Consider the following 20,482-nt stretch of genomic DNA (forward strand, 5'->3'; position numbering starts at 1 on the left):
AACCTAATTAAAGCACTGAAAATTAAACCTAGAGATAGGGAACAGATAGCTAGACTTAGAAAAGATTATAAATCAGTAGTCCTTATTCAAAAAATGAGATCAAGCCAGAGGCCTGGGACTCGTTAATGTCAGTTGAAATTAAAGGACAGCTCAAAGTTTTGGGCTATAGTTAATAACCCTTTTTTCTCTGGCCAGGAGAATGGTATCCTAGAAACCAACATTACAGATGAGCAGTGGTTACTTCACTTTGAGGGTATCTATGGGACCAATGAAATATATGAGTCATTTTCTGCCCCAGACACTGACAATGCGTTGCCCTTGCTGGTCTTCGAAGAAGACGATGTTGAGAGGACAATTATGGACTCTTCTAGTAATTAGGCGCCTGGCCCAGACGGTGTCCCCGTCGATCTTTATAAGGGCAACGTGAAATTTTGGGCCAAAATTTTAACCAAATGTTTTTAACTCAACAGTTGTTCAGGGGTTCCCTGCTTCATGGTCCCATTCCATTATCATTCCAGTTTTTAAAAAGGGGCAGAGAGGGGACCCAAGGTGCTACAGGCCCATTTCATTGCTAGATTCGGCGGTGAAGGTCCTAGGCAAGGTGATCCTGGTCAAGATCACAGATTGGGCAAATGAAAATGGGGTTTTATCAAACCTCCAATGTAGTTTTAGACCAGGCAGAAGCACTATGGACCAGTTTCTTAATCTGTACCTATTGATAAATAAATATACTGTAGACCTCCAAGGGGTCTATATATCTAGGTTTTATGGACTTATCTTCAGCTTTCAATCTAGTGAATAGATCAAAGTTATGGTCCATTCTGCTCAACATAGGGATCGATCCCCGCCTGATATATTTTTAGGCTGACCTTCACCAGGATCGTTATGCTGCCGTTCGGGTCACCCAGGAAGGTAAATGCACACGTCACTTTAAGTCTGGTAGAGGGGTCCGCCAAGGCTGTATACTGACCCCTATACTTTTTACGTTATATATTAAAGCCTTAGATAAAACACTAGATAAGGCAAGTTTGGACATTCCGCGTATAGGAAACAGGACTATTCCTGTTCTCCTATACGCGGATGACGCTGTGGTATTAGCCCGAACTCCCTTAGGGCTCCAGACTCTGAGGAGTTTTGAGAGCCTAGGAAGGGGACACCGCATGTGCCTTGCCCTGCCTGTCTCCTTGGGGAACCAGTATTCTCCTGCTTTTTTGCTCTTGCCCCATAGTAGCATTTTGAATGAATCTCATCTCATTTTGCTCCTGGTGATATGCTCTAGCTACCAGGACTGCTATGTGTTGGCTTCTAAAATTGTTTATTCTTTTTGCATATTCTCTATCTCAGGCACCTGGTGTTCTCCTCAAACAGGGGTCACCTCCAGCAGCAGGCTTTAACCCTGAAGGTAAAATACCCTCCTTACTTCAACTCTTCTTTTTGCATGGCCTCCTTTGACATCTTCAAAAGCATGTGTGTTAGAAGAAAGTCAGAGGAATATCCTCTGATGAGAGTCAGTTCTTAGAGGTTCCAGGGGAACTCTTCCTTTCCAGGTACCCCAGCAGGTCTTTCCTTCTACTGTCCTCAACGGGTATAAGGGGACTAGTGTCACTGGCCCTGTAGAGGTGAATCTATAAGGCACTACAATGTTTGAGCCCCACAAGGCCTTTTTCCTTCATCCTTTCCCTCTCTCTCCCCTCTGCAGGATTTTATAGTGGGGATGGAATGCTCCAGAAGGTAAGAACCTCTGTCCAGTCCCTGGACGAAACATCATCATTTCCCCTCTTCCCAACTCTTCTGCATGGCATTCTGTGACATTTTGAGATGGCAACTTGAAGCGGTCTGTTGAAAGATAACTCTGAGAACCTGAAACCACACCCATAGCAAATTCAGCTTCATGGTCCTTTCCCAGCAAAACTCAAAAAGGAGCCCATTCGTGATTGGCTTCAGATGCCTTGCTTACTCCCTTTGGTCTCCTTGGGATGCGTATTTTCAGGCCCAGTGAAGTGTAAAAAATGATTAGCTCATGGACATTGTGTCCCAACTCTGTCACTTCCCAGGAACAGACCCTATAACTGGCAAATTGCCCTATTGTGTGAGGAGGTCTTTGATCCTCTGGCTGGCCCGTAGAGTTCTTAATGAGGCCCTGCAAGGGGAGAAAAAGCCAGGAATCTAATTATGAGTTGTCAGAGAACGACAAATCATCATGTGCCAGAAGGACGACAGGTTTGACAAAAGTGACATTGATTTTGCACCCGGGATCCATATGTACCATAGGATCGGCGTGTCATGAGAGTCTTCTGGCCAAACTAAGGTAAAACTGTACTGTGGTACAGATTTCACCCAAATGTATAATAAAATAAAGTACAAACACCCTTTCAGTGAAGCACTAGATTCCTACACTGAGCATGCAATGGATGTTATAAACCAGGTCACAACCTATACCTGAAGAGTACCTTCTGCAAACAGACTACTACCTGTGTGCAGGCACCGGGCTGAACCGTAGTCCCACTCTCGCAGCCTGGACACGTGCATACTTTCAGTGTGCAAAATGTGTGTAATTTAGTTTTGCATAATTACACAAAATTCTGGCAAACTTACAAACAAATTAATGTAATTACACAAAATACAAATCCATCATCTCATGCAATATTTTCGCACAAAATCCATCATCAAGTCAATTTTTAACGCAAGGTGGAACAAAACATGAGCACAGCGAACAACAACTATTGATATTCTGCTTTCCTGTGTATATTATTTGTAAATGCTTACTAAAAGTCCCGTGTAAATATGCAATGGGGTGTAATGGCATACGTTTGGGAATTTTACATAACAAGCGAAATTTGGAATCCTTGAGATTATGCAAAATATGCAGGCATACTTAAAATGTTTCTCAGACCTATCACACGCACTTGTGCACACATGTTCAAATACAGCCGCCCCAGAACCTCTTACCCAAAATGAGCATCCGCAGACTATGTTTAAAAAGATGGACAACGGTGGCTAGCAGTCGCAAGCCGTTTTAACAGAGTTTACGTTAGGGAGACTCAGTTGGTGAGACTGGCTCACAGTAAAAGTTTGAAAACTGGGTAGACCAAAAGCAAAACATCTAGGGGGCTAAATGGGTCGAACCCCATTTTCTTACAAATTGCTTAACACCTTGGCTGCTGTGACTTTTCCCCTCCTGTGATGAACTTGTTTGATTATTATTGTTTTATGACGAGCTCAGCTCGTCATAAGCACAGCTCAACCGTGCCTCATGACGAGCTGAGCTCGTCATGAGCATCGAAAGGGTTAATTTTTTGAGTGGATACTTTGTAACAGTTCTCACACTGATACAACCAGATCTTAGTTTTTCATGGCATCTCCTAATCTGCTACTGAGGTTCTCGTTTATTCTGGTATAACAGTATTTAATTCAGTTAGGTTTTCTTCACCACGCACTCCCGGAAATGGTGAAAACTCTAACATACTGATTTTTTTTATCATGACAAGTTCGTTAACATTAAAATTCAACAATGACATTATGCATTTGCAAAGTGTAGTCATTGTGTAGCTACCAGAAAGTAGCTGCACACAAGCTTTGTAAAATGGGACAAATGGTATTGTTACAACAGTATGCTGGTGAACTGAAGTGAGGCAATGACTAACCCCATGGTACCCCCCTGCTGCTTTAGATGAAGAAATATTAGAATATTTCAATGATCCTTTAAAATCTAGAATTATTTTAATCATACTATATATATATTTTAATATATATATATATATATATATATATATATATATATATATATATATATATATATATATATATATATATATATACACATATATATATTCGCAAACGTGATTCATATAACTCTGAGTCAGAACAGCATATCCTGAGGATTTGTCATAAATTTGAAAGCACTTTATCATTTCTTAGAGATTCACTTAGAATATCAGGAGTGTTCCAAGAATATGGTCCTCAAAGTATCCAAAGTGCCAAACATAGGCTTCACAAGCTGCAATATTCTACATCATAAGTGATTCATACAAGTGCATTGGCATACATAATTTGTTGCTCTATAAAGTAAAGAGGCGCAAAACCTGACTTAAATCAGGTGAGCACATTTTCAAATGAAAGCCTTCATATGGACCATCTTCATTTTGTTTGCTAGATTACTAGTAAATAAATATGCTAATGTTTTATGTTGCCTTTTTACGGATGACAGATATGAGTATTAGCAATAGACTATGCAGTCTTACTCTTAGTCAGAAACAATGTTGCATGCATACAACGCAATTCCATCATGGCATTTCAGTCACATTTGTCTATGGATATAATGCATACCTCTCCATTCAAGAAGCAGTAAAATACTGAAACAAAGAAACCCTGTAAAACATGAAAAAGTAATTTTCATTAAAAGGTTAGAAACATACAATTTGTGTACATTGTAACAAAAAATAGCTCTTAATATTAACAAGATAGTTTGTGCTGCTAATGTTACCAGTAATGTCTCTAAGTGATATTGGTGAAACATGTTACTAGACTTATTTTGTGATACTTTTTTGTATTTTTTTTATTTACCTTCTTTTCAATTAACTAAGCACCACTATCATGTTTGAAGTAAGAAAGAGGCTATAGGCTCAACTTTATTTTCACAATCCACATTTATCAGATAGTTGTCTCATGAAAGGAAAACACATGGTGAAGAAACATAGTGGGATACCTGAGAGGACATGTTGCCTAATATGAGTTACAGGTCGCAGTCGCAGGTCACATGCCCAACGGGCATGCGTATGTGCCACATGGCACTTAAAAAATGCTATCTTGTGCATATTTCAAAGGATTTGCAAATTATCACCAACTTAAAGTTGGTGGTAATTTGCGATTCCTTAATGCGAAGTCGCATTCTGAAAATGCTCCTTGCATTGCATTTAGGGAATCACAAATTGCCATTCCCTAACTGCATTCGCAAAATAGGAAATCGCAAAAATTGTGATTATCTATTTAGAAAATGCCTTTTGGGTTGATTCATCCCACAAGGCTTTTTACCGTTACCAAACGGGCCGATTCTGTGAGTCAGCCCGTTTTGCGACCGGGAAAACCATTGATACATCTGGCCCTGTATTTTCCAAGTAACTATTGGGGAAATAACTACAAAGTGATGTCACATTGCATGACAACCAATAAACAATTGGGCAGCCCACACACTTGACTGGAAGCAATCCTGTATTACTACTTACATTCAAGATAAGTAACCTACTAATTTGTCTGTAATGCTTTTCCATATGTAATATATCGATTCACTTGTTTTTGCTAGTAGTTAATATTGTTTTAGCATGTTTTCCATTGGTTTTTTTGCACCTGTAGTCAGGTCAAATCATCAAATAACATTTGTTTGAACATTTGTTTAATGCATGTGCTGTCTTGTTTTCAGGTTGCACTACTTCAACTGCTCAAATGCCTTTCCTGGGGATGCAGGGCCCTTTAATAGGAATGTGCTGTGGGCGATGGGTGTTCACTTTAATTACGTCTATTGAGGGTGTTGCTCCTCTCAAGAGCATTCCCTGGGAAGCTCTCCTCATGTGGCATTTCTGTTCCTCCCTCATATATGTAGTCCCATCTTGGTGTGGTGTTGTGAGCCTTCATTTTCATGAGCTGTTTCTGTATTCCTCCAATTTAAATGTGGTTTCACTCTGGTTCTTAGTGTAGGAAAGTAGGATATGCTTCTTATGGTTACCCCCACTTTTTGTTTGATGTTACACTGTTTTTGGCTAGTCTGATTGGGATCCTGCTAATCAGGACCCCACTCTATCTGCTTTTGCCTTTAAATTGTAATACCTGTACTTTGGTACACTCCATATTGGATACTGGGATACACTTATCAGTCCCTAGTTTATGGTATACATGTACCAAGGGCATTTGCAAAATTATAAGTCACCCCTATAGCAGGCCTTAACAATCCTAAAGGTAGGGTGCTGGGTTTTATGTGAGAGGGTGCCCCTGCATGAGCAGAATCCCTCTGAAGCCTTCGGAGACCATTCTCCTGGGTTGTCTGTGACTCAGCCAGACATATAGGTAGAGGTGCATTATAACCCGACGGTAAATGCCATCTCGAAAACAGCTGCATAGAAACATTTCGTGTTTGGTATCGAACACCTTGGAATCATACCTCCACACCAGTAACCGGTGTGGAAGGTATGATTCCACCCATCAGAAGTGAGCTTTGTGGGTTCACTGGTCTATCCGGTGCCAGCCTTCTCAACCCGGTTAGCACAAAATGGATGCTGCCAACCAGAGACACATTTCTGCCCTCCTGCTGCTGAGCCAAGCTGGAGCAGAGGAAGGCAGCACAATGGGGCATCCTGTCACAGGGAAGTGTGACCAACTCCCAGACAGGATTTAGTGTATTGGGGCTGGGTGGGTGCACTCAGAGTGCTACTTCCGGAAAACACAATTTCCGGTTGCCAAAACTATTAGGTAATTCCTGTTTCCGATCCCCCACCCCTGGGGATACGCAGGCGAGTATATCTCCTCGTGTGTGAAAGAGCACCTCACCTTCCCAGACCGGCAGCAGGGGTAGATGTCCAGGCGCAGTGACGCTGAACTATAGGTGAGTGAGAAGGCCCCCCGACTGTACTGACTGTAATCTTTTTCCGCTAAGGTACCTGTGGGGTTTGCTTAAGGATTCACTTGGGTTTCTTTAGTAACATTTGGCACTCCGAACAGATGAGCGGACCCTGGGTTATAGCTGTAAGACTGCCCCCGGTGCATACGCTCTGGGACTGTAACGGGGTGGCTGAGGCGGAGTGGCCTTCCGAACAACGCTTTCTGGTTGCGATCGTGTGGAAGCACATTTTTGGATTACCAAACCTGTTTTAACTCACACCTTCACTTTAAGACATCTACACCCACTTAGGCCCCTCACCCACACCTCACCAAAGAGCCCCATCATTGGGTGCCCGTCGGGTATTGCAGCGCCGACCCAACGAGGAGCAGTCCCGATGATGAAGCATGACACCTAGGTGGCTGGGAGTGTGAGGGACTTATTTCCAAAAGGAGGAATTCCCCATTCCCCCTGCCTGCTGATTCACTCGCTGTGGAGTACAACCAGCTCCTTAGTGAATCTCTATATCGCCCATCTCTCTGTACTCACCCTTTGGGTGTTTATATCGTAGGAACTGCATACCCTTTCATTCTATGATAAACCTTGGGCAAGTATGCTGGACCTGAACAAAAGCCCTATTTGATTCCCCCTTGTTGATATGCACTCTGAGAGTACCTGAAAGGATGCGCCTGGAGCACATTTGGTATCCGTGTGCCTAGTCCAGCTCAAACCAGTTCTGGGAGCCTTTTGCTCCAGCTCTGGCATGAAACTGGACAAAGGACAGGGGTGTAACCACCCCTCTGTCTTGACCGTCCCGTAGGAGAGTCCCCTGAATCTGTCCAGCCCCTCCCGTGAGTACAAAAGGGCTTACCTGAATGTAGCTCTTTAGATTTTATGTGGACAATATTCTACAAGATGAAACCACTGACCTTCAAACATCTGGACACTCTGGACTTCGCGAGAGTCTGACTGGGCCCAACTTCGTCTCCCTCTCCATCCAAAGCTTTGTCTGTGCCTTTGCAACATACAGGCTACATGCAGGACCTGTGGTGCACTCTCCTGCATTTGCAGGCACCTCAGCGCAACTTACCGGTCTGATGCTCCCAAGTTCCTGTAGACTATGAAGACTTCAGCACCACAGGGTGTGGGTTTTGAAGGTCCCTGAGGTTGATCTGCCCTAGTCTCAGCAAACTTTTGGCAAGTAACCCTTGTAGGGACTGCATAACGTGAACCCCTGTGCACCCCGTCTATTTGCAAGTGCATATGCTTGTTGGCAATTCCCGAGCTTGTTCATTGGACTCCCTGTAGTTCTGATCTTGAGCAGTATTTCCACCAATGAATTCTGGCCTCCTTACACCGAGTGCTCCGGGGGTTGGTACTTTTTGATCTTGCTTGAGGTCCCCTCGCAACTCCAAATTATACGGCCCGTTTGTCCTCCTGAGGGCCATTTTGAATTCTGTTGGGCTTTTCCGGTTGCTCCATACACGCACTGACTTCCCATTTGTTGGTGAGTCCCCTGGACCTTGCTGGTCTACACCGTAACCTGCTTGACCTTCCTGAGTGGGTTGCTTTTGCCAAGGCTTGTTGGTGCTCCAGCCAGACACCGACCCCTCAGCACTCGACATCCTTCGTGGGACAGCTCACATCTCACTCCTTGTCATTGTCAAAGTCTCCTGGTCCTCGTGGCTGCAGAGTCAAGCATACCTTCTTCGCACCTGAAGCACCCGACATCAGTGGGCAGTCATCTCCTGAGACCCTGGTGACTCTGAAGTGACCCAGACTTTGTCCCCTCTGCTTTCAGGTCCCTTTCCTCCAGAATCCCAGCTGGGATTCCAAAGGACACTTTTCACCTTCACGCCAGCAGTACTTTTTCACAGCCCTCCATTGAGAATGATGGTGGTTATCGACACCACTCCAAACCTATGCACCCGGCTCCTCTGGGATAGGTAACTCGGGTACTACATTATCCATGGGCGGGGTGGCTCTCCAACCTCTTAAGTTCCAAAGGGTTTCCTGGAAGTCCTCCTAGAATGGTCCTTAAACTGTCAAATTGCAACCGCGACTTCCCCAAAGAATTGTACGGAGCCCGTGGTCGTGTTAGCACACTACACCTGTCCTCCATAGGATCCCTATCTACTCAACTTGGGTGGTTCCTTGGGGTCTCAATGATTCTATGTGCTCCAGATCTTGTCTTGGCCCGAGTCGTGGTTGTTATACCACTATTTTAGTATGTGGTTTGGTCTCCCCCTGGAGCCCACTGTGTTTCTGCTACTTACAACTGTTCTATTGATTTTGTATTGTGTACTTTATGTGCTATCCTCGGGTAGAGGATACTAGAGAGTGTTATATTAATAAATACATATTTTTATATAACTACTGTGTGGTTCTCCTTTCATTTAATTAATGCAGGAGGTGATATTCTGGTAAAACAAGCTGCTTTACATTCCTTCAAGATTAAGCCTGAAGGCTGCTCACCACAGCTATCACTAGGATAGCTTTCTAAAGGTTATCTTTGACCTCATACATCATAAGGGTCGTTTGGACTGGTGCAATGTGCCCACTTTAATTAGTGGACAGCATATACCAGGCCACCTTCTCACACTTAGCACCTAAATTATTAACTCAAATGTACAGTACGTTTGTATAGCTTTCATTCTTTTGACCTCAAGTCTGCCTAAGTATTGACTGATTTAAATTACAATTATACATATTGGTGGTTAATCATTCTCATATTGTAGGAGTAGTTACTTTTTATCTGTGATCGATTTTTACAAATCACTTATCACTATGTTCAAAGAAAGAGAGCCTCCTTTGACCATGATGAAAATTCTCTGACTGCAGGGGTGCGGAAGTGATTCCTCCGCTCTCGGCATTCCCGCGTGACATCTTCTGCTCCTTTGATTGGCGGGGACCATCCATGCAAGCGGTCCCGCCTCTCTGGAAGGTAGCGGCCTAGTCGGGGGCCGTGTAGATAAAAGGGTCACTGACGCGAGTGCGTGGCTGTTAAGTAAGTGCATGTCACCTGCCGCTGCAGGGGGCTACTCGAGCTGCTCAGATGGTGCTTTTAATTCTGAACCGCCAGTGTGTTTTTAAATGTGTGTTCCTACCTGTTTGTAGTTGTACTCTCCGGATGCTTAGGGGCTGCTGGGGCGGACTCCTGGAGGCAGAGGCTGACTGCAGGGGTGCGGAAGTGATTCCTCTGCTCTCGGCATTCCCGCGTGACATCTTCCGCTCCTTTGATTGGCGGGGACCGTCCGTGCGAGCGGTCCCGCCTCTCTGGAAGGTAGCGGTCTAGTCGGGGGCCTTGTAGATAAAAAGTGATGCAGACACGTGCGCGCAGCGGACGCGCGCAGCAGGCACGCTGAAGGTGCGCCTAAGGTAAGCCCGGCTGCGCCCATCCGCGCTAAGGACGCACTCTGCGCCAGCCATGCTGCCTTTCCCCCGGTGGTCCTAGAATTGGAGGAGGCAGGTGGCCCGCCTGGTTATTCCAGTGCAGAACTCCACCGTATCAACAGAGAGCTCTCCTCTTAGCTGAGACCGCCTCTCCTCTGGCCAACCTCTTGGCTAAGGACATCCTTCCTTGTGGACCTTTGAACGTTAAATCTCTGCCCAAGCATAGGGTTGAAATCAAGCTACTAATGGAAGTACATGAGCTTGCAGTTCTATGCATGACAGAAACTTTGACGCAGCCAGACTGCCACGTTGATCTTGGCTCTGCCTGCCCCCTGGGCTTCAAAATCCTCCATAAACCTAAAGCATGGGGGAGGGGGGTTGGACTGATCTACAAAGAGTCCCTGAACCTAGCCGCTAATGATATTGATGGTGTTGTAGGGGTTGAAACTTTTGGGTTCGTAATCAAGAGTCCTTGTGGCCAATCCATTACAGGGATTATTTGCTACCGTCCTCCGGGGCTATTTAGCGTGCAACATCAACATCTGTTGCTGGAGATGTTTACCAACATGGCCGCTACGCACCGCAGACTATTGATTCTGGGCGATTTCAATCTTTGGGCAAATGGCCCCTTGGACACTTGCTTGGCCAATATCACTCGGTCATGTGAGGGTCTGGACCTCCTGCAACATGTACCTAAGCCCATCCACTCCTTCTTTCAAACTTGCGAGGGTGGGAGGTCGGAGTTTTTCACATCTTGCCCCCACACTCTGGAATTCCTTTCCCCTTTCTCTTAAATCTGCCAACTCTCTTATTCTTTTTCGTAAATCTCTCAAAACTTGGCTTTTCCCCCAATCCGGCTAATCTCTATCTGCTATCTCACTGATATCCCAATCAGCGCCAGGAAACTCACGGTGTCAGTGCGCTCTAAAAGTACCCCCCTAACATAACATAACATAACATAACATCCACATTGGAGGGCATCTGCTAGACCTCATCTTTTCTAAGGATGAACAGGTGTATATGGGGGAGATCCTTCCTATGGACTGGACCGATCATTATCTGGTCACGTTCTACATGAATGTTGCTAACTTAGATAAGCGGGCCAGCAACAGGGCCGGTGTCTTCCTGGGTAGGGACTGGAAAGCTCTTCTGCGTAAGAGTGCACAGGACCCGGTGTTTCTGGTGGAGGACTGTTTTTCCCCGGAGGTTCAGGTGGAAAAGAACTATTCCGCCTTTTGCAGTAAAATTACGTTGGCCTTGAATATCATGCCCCTGTCAAGAATCTTCGGAACAGAGGTAGACCTTCCGCCCCTTGGTTCAGTGAAGAGTTAAAAGTCCTTAAACATGACTGTAAACAGGCTGAGAGGAAATGGAGGCTTGGCTATCAGGAGGTGGACAAGTTGTCCTGGAGACAAATAATTGTAGAATACAGGAAGAGTATTAATAAGGCTAAAGCTGACCACTATGCCACCCTGATACTTAATGCCCCCTACAGCGCAAGAAGCACGTTTAACATTCTTAACAGTCTGTCCAACCCAGACTGTGTTAAGAGGGTGATTCCTCCCTCCTAGAGTCTTTATGATGATGTTGCTAGGTTTTTCTATGATAAAGTCAATGGTATTATTTTGGCTCTGGGCGGTATCCCTCATTCTTCGGCCGGGTCGACTATCCTTGCTTCGGAGGATAGCCGTATGGGGTCCGCAGATTCAACCTTGGAGGGGGCTACTCTGGTCTCTCTTTCTGAGTTTCCTATCCTGGAACCTGGGGAATTTTGGAGGCTCGCTGAGGGTATCGCATCTGGCTCTCCTCTGGACCCTCTGCCATGTAAGATCTGGAAAGAATTTAGAGCAATTCTGTTCCCCACACTTCGCTTGATTTGCAACCAGTCCCTCACTGAGGGGGTGGTGCCTTCACAGTGGAAGCAGGCATTGGTGACACCTTTGCTTAAAAAGCCTTCTCTCGATCCTAAGTGTCCAAAAAATTTTAGAACCATCTCTCTCCTTCCTTTCCCCGCTAAAATTGTTGAACGGGTGGTGAGCAACACGCTGTCTAAATTTTTAGATCAAGCTAAGCTCCTGGAGGTGGAACAATTTGGGTTTAGACCAGCCCATGGTACGGAAACGGCTCTGGTTACCTTGATGGACGAACTCCGGAGGTGGGTAGACAGGGGGTAGGCAGCCGTACTTATCCTGCTTGACCTGTCTGCTGCCTTTGACACGGTTGACTATGGTATCTTGTTGAGACGACTCAAGGAGGAGGGAGTGAAGGGCTGTGTCCTGAGGTGGTTCCAATCATTTATGTCAGGCAGGCAGCAGGCAGTCTCCCTCTCCTCTTTTCAATCTGAGTTTACTAGTGTCTCCCATAGTGTTCCACAGGGCTCGGCCACCAGCCCCATTTTGTTCAGCATCATTTTGAAACCTATGTTGAGTGTCATTAAGCGTCATAATATTGAGATTGTTAATTACGCGGATGACACTCAAACTATTCTTTCTTTGGAGGGAGCTCAGTCAACCTCTCTTGACAATTTTCATAGCTGTATGCGGGACACTACAGAGTGGCTGAGGGACAACTCGCTGCAATTCAATGCGTCTAAGACGGAGTAGCTTTTTTTCTCCCCAGAAGCTGCCCAGTAATTTCTGGCCCTCTGTCCCTCCTAAAGTGGTTCAGCCGGTGAACTCAGTCCGTAACTTAGGGGTGACATTTGACCGTGAACTCTACTTGGAGACACATGTGACAAAGGTAGTAGGGTGTTGTTTGGCTATCATTCGATCTCTTCGAAAGATCCTTCCACTGTTGCCACCTCTGGCGTGCTCCCTGATAGTTCGGAGCACAATACTTAGCAGAGTTGACTATTGCAACGCCCTCCTCCTTCAGTCCCCAAGGTTCCTGCTGGCCAGGATGCAGAGGTTACAGTCAACCGCAGCTAAACTAGCATTAGGCTGGTCAGGTAGGTCCTCGGCCTCTTTGGCTCTGGCCGAGTTACACCGGTTGCCTGTGAAACAAAGGATCCAGTTTAAATCACTCTGCCTGGTATTCAAAGCCTTGCATGGAATTGGTCCTATTTCCTTGCAGCGCAAGTTTGAGTGGTATGCTCCTGTCCGTACATTGCTCTCCTCTAGGGCAAATCTGGTAAGAATCACCAGATTTTAAAAAGTCGGAGCTGGTGGCAGATCTTTTGAGGTCGCTGCGGCAAAACTTTGGAACACTCTTCCGGGTGAGCTGAGACGAACTAATGATCTCCTGCCATTCAGAAGGAAGTTAAAACATGGCTATTCCCTAAGATTTAAGGGGTTGTTGAGGTCCTGAAGGAGGTAGGCCAGCTCTTTCACTTTTTAGCGCCAGGATGCCTGACAGGTGACAGTGCGCTCTACAAATGCAATAAATAATAATTATAGTCTTAGTCAAAAATATGGTTGCTTAATCTATGTCTGACACCAAGAACCCTAGAGGGTTAGGTACATAATATGCTATCTCGGAAGTCCCTTTCTACTTCAATGCCCTCTTCAGATATTCTGGAACCAAATAAAGGGAACACGCATGCTTTATCTCCAAATGACCAACAGAAATATAATAGTCCTGCAAATGGAAGAACTATCTTTGGTCTCTCTTGGTTCTGGTCCTCCCTGCAGAGAGATTTCAAAATTTGCCTGCCACAGTACTGCTTCCAATTCAGATGATTCAACTGCATGAAACAGATGATGACATGAACCAATATGATTCTAAGATACATTATAAAACAGATAATTAGGAACTAGATTATATCATTTGACCTGGGCCTCCAGCGAAGAGGCCTATATTTTCTCTGTATGAAATTTGCGATTCTTTCAGATGCGTAATAATGTTGTTTTAGATTACATAGGTAAAATCACGTTTGCTTCTTTTTTGATTCATCGCCCAAATTCAACTGAATGAATCCCTCAAAATATGTGGCAGAGTATGTTTCCGTTAAACTGAGACGGTCGTTGGATAAATTAACTCAGAACAGACTTTGTTCAGAATGCCCTCAGCCTTCTTTATCTAATAATATTACTGTTCCAGTTTTACCAAATGTGTGAAATACACCAAAAAAAGGTAGATTGGACCTGTATAAATTACCATGGCAGGTTCCTAGATATGATAGACCCTCTTACAATAGTTCTTGATACAGTGGTGGAGGCAAAGCTCCAATTGATCCCTCTATTTTATTCAATTGAGCACAAAGGGCAATCTGTCTGTAAACTCTGAAAATTTTCATCAATTGAAGTGACTAACAGACGTACTCTCTTCTATTTAGAGATTAATTCATGAGATAATGAGCAAATATGTTTTTATGTTTGCTTCAATAGATAAAACCCAGATTACTGTATAAAAAACGTTTGGATATCATTTTTGGGGGAATGCGGGTAAAGGCAGGAGTGCTTTACCCATCAATACCTTACAAGAAGAAATAATCAGTTCAGAGACTCCTCCAGATACCGCCAGGAATTTAAATCACATTCCTACCCGCAAAGAGGCAGAGGTGTCAGAAACCCTAAACCTCATCATATAGGAGGTCAAAACTTAAGTAAGACTTTTCAATACTGACCAAAATTGACCAGAGGTGCGCGTTGACCTAAGAACTAGAGATAACTGCAACAGAACATTAATATTGAGCAGTTGTCCATACTCGCTAAATGTGCACTTGGGGTAGGCTTTTCTCCTACTTTACTCCCACCATTTGGTACTAGTGTTTTAGTGCAAAATGCGCCTTTGTTTCCAAATGGAGGGAGGATGCATTTTGCCCAAAGCAAATAATGCTAAATGAAACAGAACATAAACACCATTCCGAGCAGCCACTAGCGCTCAGTAACAGTGCTCTTGCTTAGAATTTTGTTTCAAATTATTCTTACTTATGTGAGCAGGCTTAATTGTGTTGTTATTGATAATTCTGTATCAAAGGGTAATGTGTAATTACCGAAATTACTCCAATTACTCTAGCGTAAATTTTGCCCAGGCCTGTTTTTTCCGTTCAGCTTGGCAAACCACTACAGCAGACCAATGTGTTTTGCAGACAATTCAAGGATACTTTATAAAACTTAATGAATGACCTTTTCAAACATTTATTCCTCATCCAAAAAGCAGGAGTGACTGGTGTCTCATAAAATAGAATCCCTCCTACAAAAGAAAGCTCAGGAGATCACCTCTATTAATCCCTTGTGTTCCTAAGTACAATGGGGCAGATTTATGTTAACTGGCGCATCCCCAGGGATGCGCCAGTTAATGTGCGCCACAGTGCGCCACAGCTACGCCACCCATGGTGCAAAAACGGCACAGATGCGTGACGCATCTGTGCCGGAAATATGGCGCATTGCTGGAGTTGCGTCGAAAGCGCGACGCAGCTCCAGCAAGGCTCGGGGGTGCCCCATCTTGACAATGCTGCGTCAAGACCTACGCCTGCTTCAAGCAGGCGCAGGGTTTTGACGCAGCATTGGCCTGAAAGTGACTGAGTGAAATCTCATAGATTTCACTCAGCCACTTTCAGGAGGCGTTTCCGCGTAGGAAGGCCCCCCCCCTGCGCAGGAACGCCTCCTTATGGCGCAGGGCTTTACAACGTGACGCATCTCCTAGATGCGTCACGTTGTAAATAGGGCGCATTGTTTGCGCCACCGTTGCGTCAAATAAAGTGACGCAATTGCGGCGCAAAGAGGCGCAAGGGCATCATAAATCTGCCCCAATATCTTTAGTACAAAAGAAAAGCAAAAAGTTTAGACCAGTGATAAATATCTGATTATTCAACATTTTTTAGCATCTCATCATTTCAAGATGGAAACAAATATCCATCTGAGAGATTAATTAAATGAAGGTGACTGGATTGTCTATTTGGAACTTCATGATGAATACCTTTTCATTCCCACCTCAAATCCTGCAGGAATTGCCTTCAGTGTCAATGGCGAGACAACTTTTATCCTTTCAAATGTGTTCTTTTGGGATTTTTGTCAGCCCCTTGGTGCTCTATAAAAGTGATGAGACTGGTGGTTACTCATTTAGTAGCTCAGGGAATTAGACTGATTATCTATCTGAATGAATTAATCCTTTCAGCTAAAGGCGGGAGACCTTTTACAAAGTCAGTTAACAAGTTTTATCTTTCTGGTACAAAATCAGAGCTTTTTAATAAACCAAAAGAAATCTTCTCTGGCACCATCGAAATAAATGAAGTACTTAGGGTTTGTAATGGATTGCAAAATAAATCAATATTATAGCTATCTCAAGACTTTGTGATAATAATAAAACGATATTTTCTTAGTTTAAAAATGTCCACATATATATCTCAGAATTCTTGCTCCTTAAGTAGGCGTGCTAGCATCCTCCATATATTAATTGTTCCAGAAACCCTCCATTATCAGACCCGTTGCAGGCTAAAGACATATCCTCTTCGAAATTCACATTCATCTAGATGACAGCCGGAGGTGGTAGAAAAAACACTTAAACCTAGCAGGCGGGCAAAAATGCCTTCACAGCAAGGGCAGTACTGCTGCTAATCCTTTATTTTACTGACTACATCTAATTGTCTTACAATGTTCACTGCTGCCCTATGTAGAGGCATGCATTGACCCAAATATGTACCCCTTTTTACTACTGATTTCCTGCCTAGAAATGGTTGTTTTAAGTCATTCACTCTGGGAACTGCTTTGTGTCATTGATCCAAAATAAACTGGTTATAACTATAGGAAGAGCTACATTTTAGGAGCCTCAGCGGTTTCTGTATGATACTTTTGACCCTACTTGAGAAGCCTAAATAGTTTAGGCTCAGTTGAATATAGCACACACGCAAAATCATTGTGAATGTGTGTTAAATAAAATATTTTAAAGAAACAGATCAAACACTAGAGTCTGAGGCAGTATTTGGTATACTGACATTTTTGGCAATGCCATAGAGCAGATTATAAAATAAGGCTTTTTGCTCCCTCATCTGTCCTTAGAAATCAACTTGAGTTGTGTATAACTGAACCTCCTTCAGAGATGCATTTCTTTTTTATCATGTCCGCTGGGAGTAGAATCAATTTATCCACATGGTCATCGTATTTATAATGTATAACACAGGCTACGCATGATCAATGTTTCTAAACTGCATGTGCTGCAGAACTGGTTTGGGGTGATTCTCAAGACTCAGGTTTTCTGTGGTGATACCCCTAAGAGCATGGTAGTCTCTGGCATGGAGCACACACAACAGAGGCACCTAGAGATTTAAGGTTACACTAGCTGACATCAGCCCACCTGAACGTGTGATAAAGGAAGACGAATGACTGGCCCTCACTTCAAGGCCCTGCTTCACTTTACACAACATAACCTGCAGCTCTACTCCTCATTTTGACCATCTACCATAGGGCAATGCTTCAGGAAGTCTAATGAGAAGACCTTTGCTAGCAAAGTCTTGATAATATTTCAGTGCCTGGATCTTCACTTTCCAGCCACAACCACAGGCTTGCAGGCAATACACTCACTTCTATTGACTTGGGGAATTGTACTCTCCCTCCATCTTGTGCCCTGCTAAACCAGAGGCATACACAATAGATACCACTTTGCTTTACAATTAATAATGGGTGTCAAAAATGAGAAAACATCCACTTCAGCATTTGCAGAATCTCCCTACCAAGGTTTGCTCCCCACTATTATTTTAAGTTTCCAGCCCCTGAACTGATCAGCTGTACTTGCTGAAGTTGTGGTCTAGTTGTAGCCTAGCACAGCACAGACTTTTTGCCTGATTCTGGTCTATATCAAATTGTAGTGCTATCTTCACTTGCAAATAATGTTGACTATCCAGAGTCCTGCATTCTCAAATTGCATCCTGTCTCAAAAAGCATTCTCTACATTTATACAATCTGGCTTGGAAAACTGATCTTGACTTAAAATTCCTGATTGTTGCCTCTCCGTGTCCCATTGCAATGACCTTCTTCTCCCTTTTCTATCACCTGTGTGTCCTTCATCTCTGGGCATGACCTTCTCTAAGTCACTTTCACGTTTGCCTTAATCTCTACTAATGTATTTCTTAAATGTGTGCAAATCTCATTTTAAAGATCACAGTCTGTTCTTTTAAAACCATACCCCTGCAGAGTAACAATATGTAACTTCCTCCAGATCATGAATTAATCTTTCCAAACATCTGCATGAGCTCACATACCTTCCACCCCCCATTAATAAATCCCAATAATTCAATCAACTACAACGAAACTGGAGTGAATGCATGGAATATTATTGTTGATTGCATAAGACTAGTTCCAATAATCAACCGGGTAACAGCAGTATTAATCTCTGCACATAAATTGTTTGGAAATGCTTACAGGCTCCTTTGCACTTTGAAGCTCTTCAAAAAACAAAATACGTTGTTCCATCCACCTGAGAATGGAAAATCTTGAAGCTGTAAGGAATATCAGTCTTTTGGGTGAAGAAGACTCCAGACTGTTGGCAGAACTAGACAAACATTTGTGGGGGTTTTAGAAAGGATAACTCAGGAAACATATGCTATTTTTCTAGTCAGGAATGGCAGGTCATAAGCCAGTTAGGGAGTAAGGCCTTGAGAGCAGCCAATTTCAAGAGAATGGCCTTTCTGTTCCTTTGGTTGGCATACTTTACACCCAAAGCCCTCAATAAAAAATACCCAGAGGTTGAGAATAGATGCTTCAGCTGCCAGGCAGTAGGAGAAGGGGCCTGGCTATATATTTTCATACGGTGCCCTAGTTTACGGCCTTTCTGGGGTGAGATCTTCTCGGCCTTAAGTCGGGCGATTCGGAAGAAGGTAGATCTAGAGGCTGAGGTTGCCCTCTTCAGAATCAGTATATCTATGGCAATTTCGACAAAAGCGAGGAGACCTTTTTAGCCATTTCTTCCCTCATCGCTCACTCTCTAATTCGTCAGAATTGGAGGTTGGTGGAGGCACCTACATATGAGAGGTGGTTAAATAAAATTAAACGCACCAGGATTTTTGAAGAACCATAAGCAAGGCGGTTGGGCGCTACTAAAAAGTTTACTGCAATTTGGAAATATTTAGGTAATCTTGAAACCCCAAAGGATTAGTAGTCTTATCTGAGGTTGGGGGCACTGGGGGAAATTGGGGGAAATGTGCACTGGGGATTCTTCTGGTAGATTTAGCACTTTTGCACTTTAGTATATTAACACTTTAGTAAAAATGAATTGTATACCCAGAAAGTTGGTATATTAATGCAAATGGTAAATGTTAATACTCAAAAAAATCGAATTATTGTTCCTTCTTGCACTTATCTCGCACTTTCATTGTATTGGTTTTATCCATGTTGGATATGTATTGATCATACGATGTTTCCTTGTCATTTATTATGAGTCTTATGGCCCTGATGCTCTGCTCAATACAAAATAATAAAAAAAAATACAATTGTGGGGATTTTGCTGACAAAAGAAACTCTGTCCAAGCAGAATTGTTCCAGGCAATCTAAACAAAATTGTCGATTTGTGCTTTAGGCACTATCAATTTGAGTGAAAAATGTCTTCACCCTACCATTTTCAGAAAGCTTTCTTCCAGATGTGGGCCCTTTTCAATAGACCTCTTTTCCTCTAGCTTAAACACTAAACTCCCTTCCTTTTCCGTTTGGAGACCAATGTTCAAGCTCTGGCAAGAAATGATTTCTTTCCAGATTGGTCTTTACTTCTAAATTATGCCTTTTACACGTTCATCATGATATCTCAGAACCTGGCTCTGATTCGTCGACAGAATGCCTCATTAGGGGCCAGATGTAGGAAGGCTATTACCGGTCGGTAAAGGCCGAAACCGGCTGTTACCGACCGGTAATAGGCTTTTCCTATGTAGGTGGTATATTTACCGATTCAGTAAATAATGAATCGGTATTTACCGATTCGTTATTTACCGAATCATCATTTACCGATTTGGTATTTACCAAATCGGTAAATGAGATGTAGGAAGCAATTTAAAGAGTGCTTTTGTGCTTTAAGGATTCGTTATTTACCACCAACTATTAGTTGGTGGTAAATAACGAATACCTCTGTAAATGCAAATCTGTGCATTTACACATGTGCCATGTGACAGACATACATGCCCTTAGGGCATGTATGTGTGCCACATGCGCACACCTGCACCATTCAGGGGTGCAACAGGGTGTTAAAGTGACACCCTGCCACCCTTGACTCTTTCCCAATTTTACCGAATCGGTATTTACCGATTCAGTAATTGACATTCATTCCTATGGGCCTCCAGGCCCATAGGAATGAATGGCAATTACCGAATCGGTAAATACCGATTCGGTAAATACTGAATATTTACGATTCAGTATTTTTTACCAATTTTTTTTCTACATAGCATTTACCGATTCGAAAATACCGAATCGGTAAAATTCAGTATTTTCGAATCGGTAAATTTAAATGACCTACATCTAGCCCTTGGTCTTTTAACACTCTTATGGTAAATTCAACATTGTTTCCCTTACCATTCTGGAGCTGTAAATGGATTTCACAATACTTTTCTCATGTTTTTCCAATATAATCTGGATCCACAGGGAC

General features: G+C 43.4%; 1 protein-coding gene across 2 annotated transcripts in view; it reads right to left on the reverse strand.

Annotated features, from left to right (window-relative positions):
• CRHR2 (corticotropin releasing hormone receptor 2) overlaps window positions 1–20,482 on the reverse strand; it is a 1,750,647-nt gene that overhangs the window by 111,032 nt on the left and 1,619,133 nt on the right. For both annotated transcript variants that reach the window (XM_086940889.1, XM_086940890.1), the window contains one exon: window positions 4,327–4,368. In XM_086940889.1, coding sequence (XP_086797015.1) covers window positions 4,327–4,368 — 42 coding nt within the window. The remainder of the gene's footprint in view (window positions 1–4,326; window positions 4,369–20,482) is intronic.

Source organism: Lissotriton vulgaris, chromosome 10 (assembly GCF_964263255.1).
Source record: "Lissotriton vulgaris chromosome 10, aLisVul1.2, whole genome shotgun sequence".
Lineage (NCBI taxonomy): Eukaryota > Metazoa > Chordata > Amphibia > Caudata > Salamandridae > Lissotriton > Lissotriton vulgaris.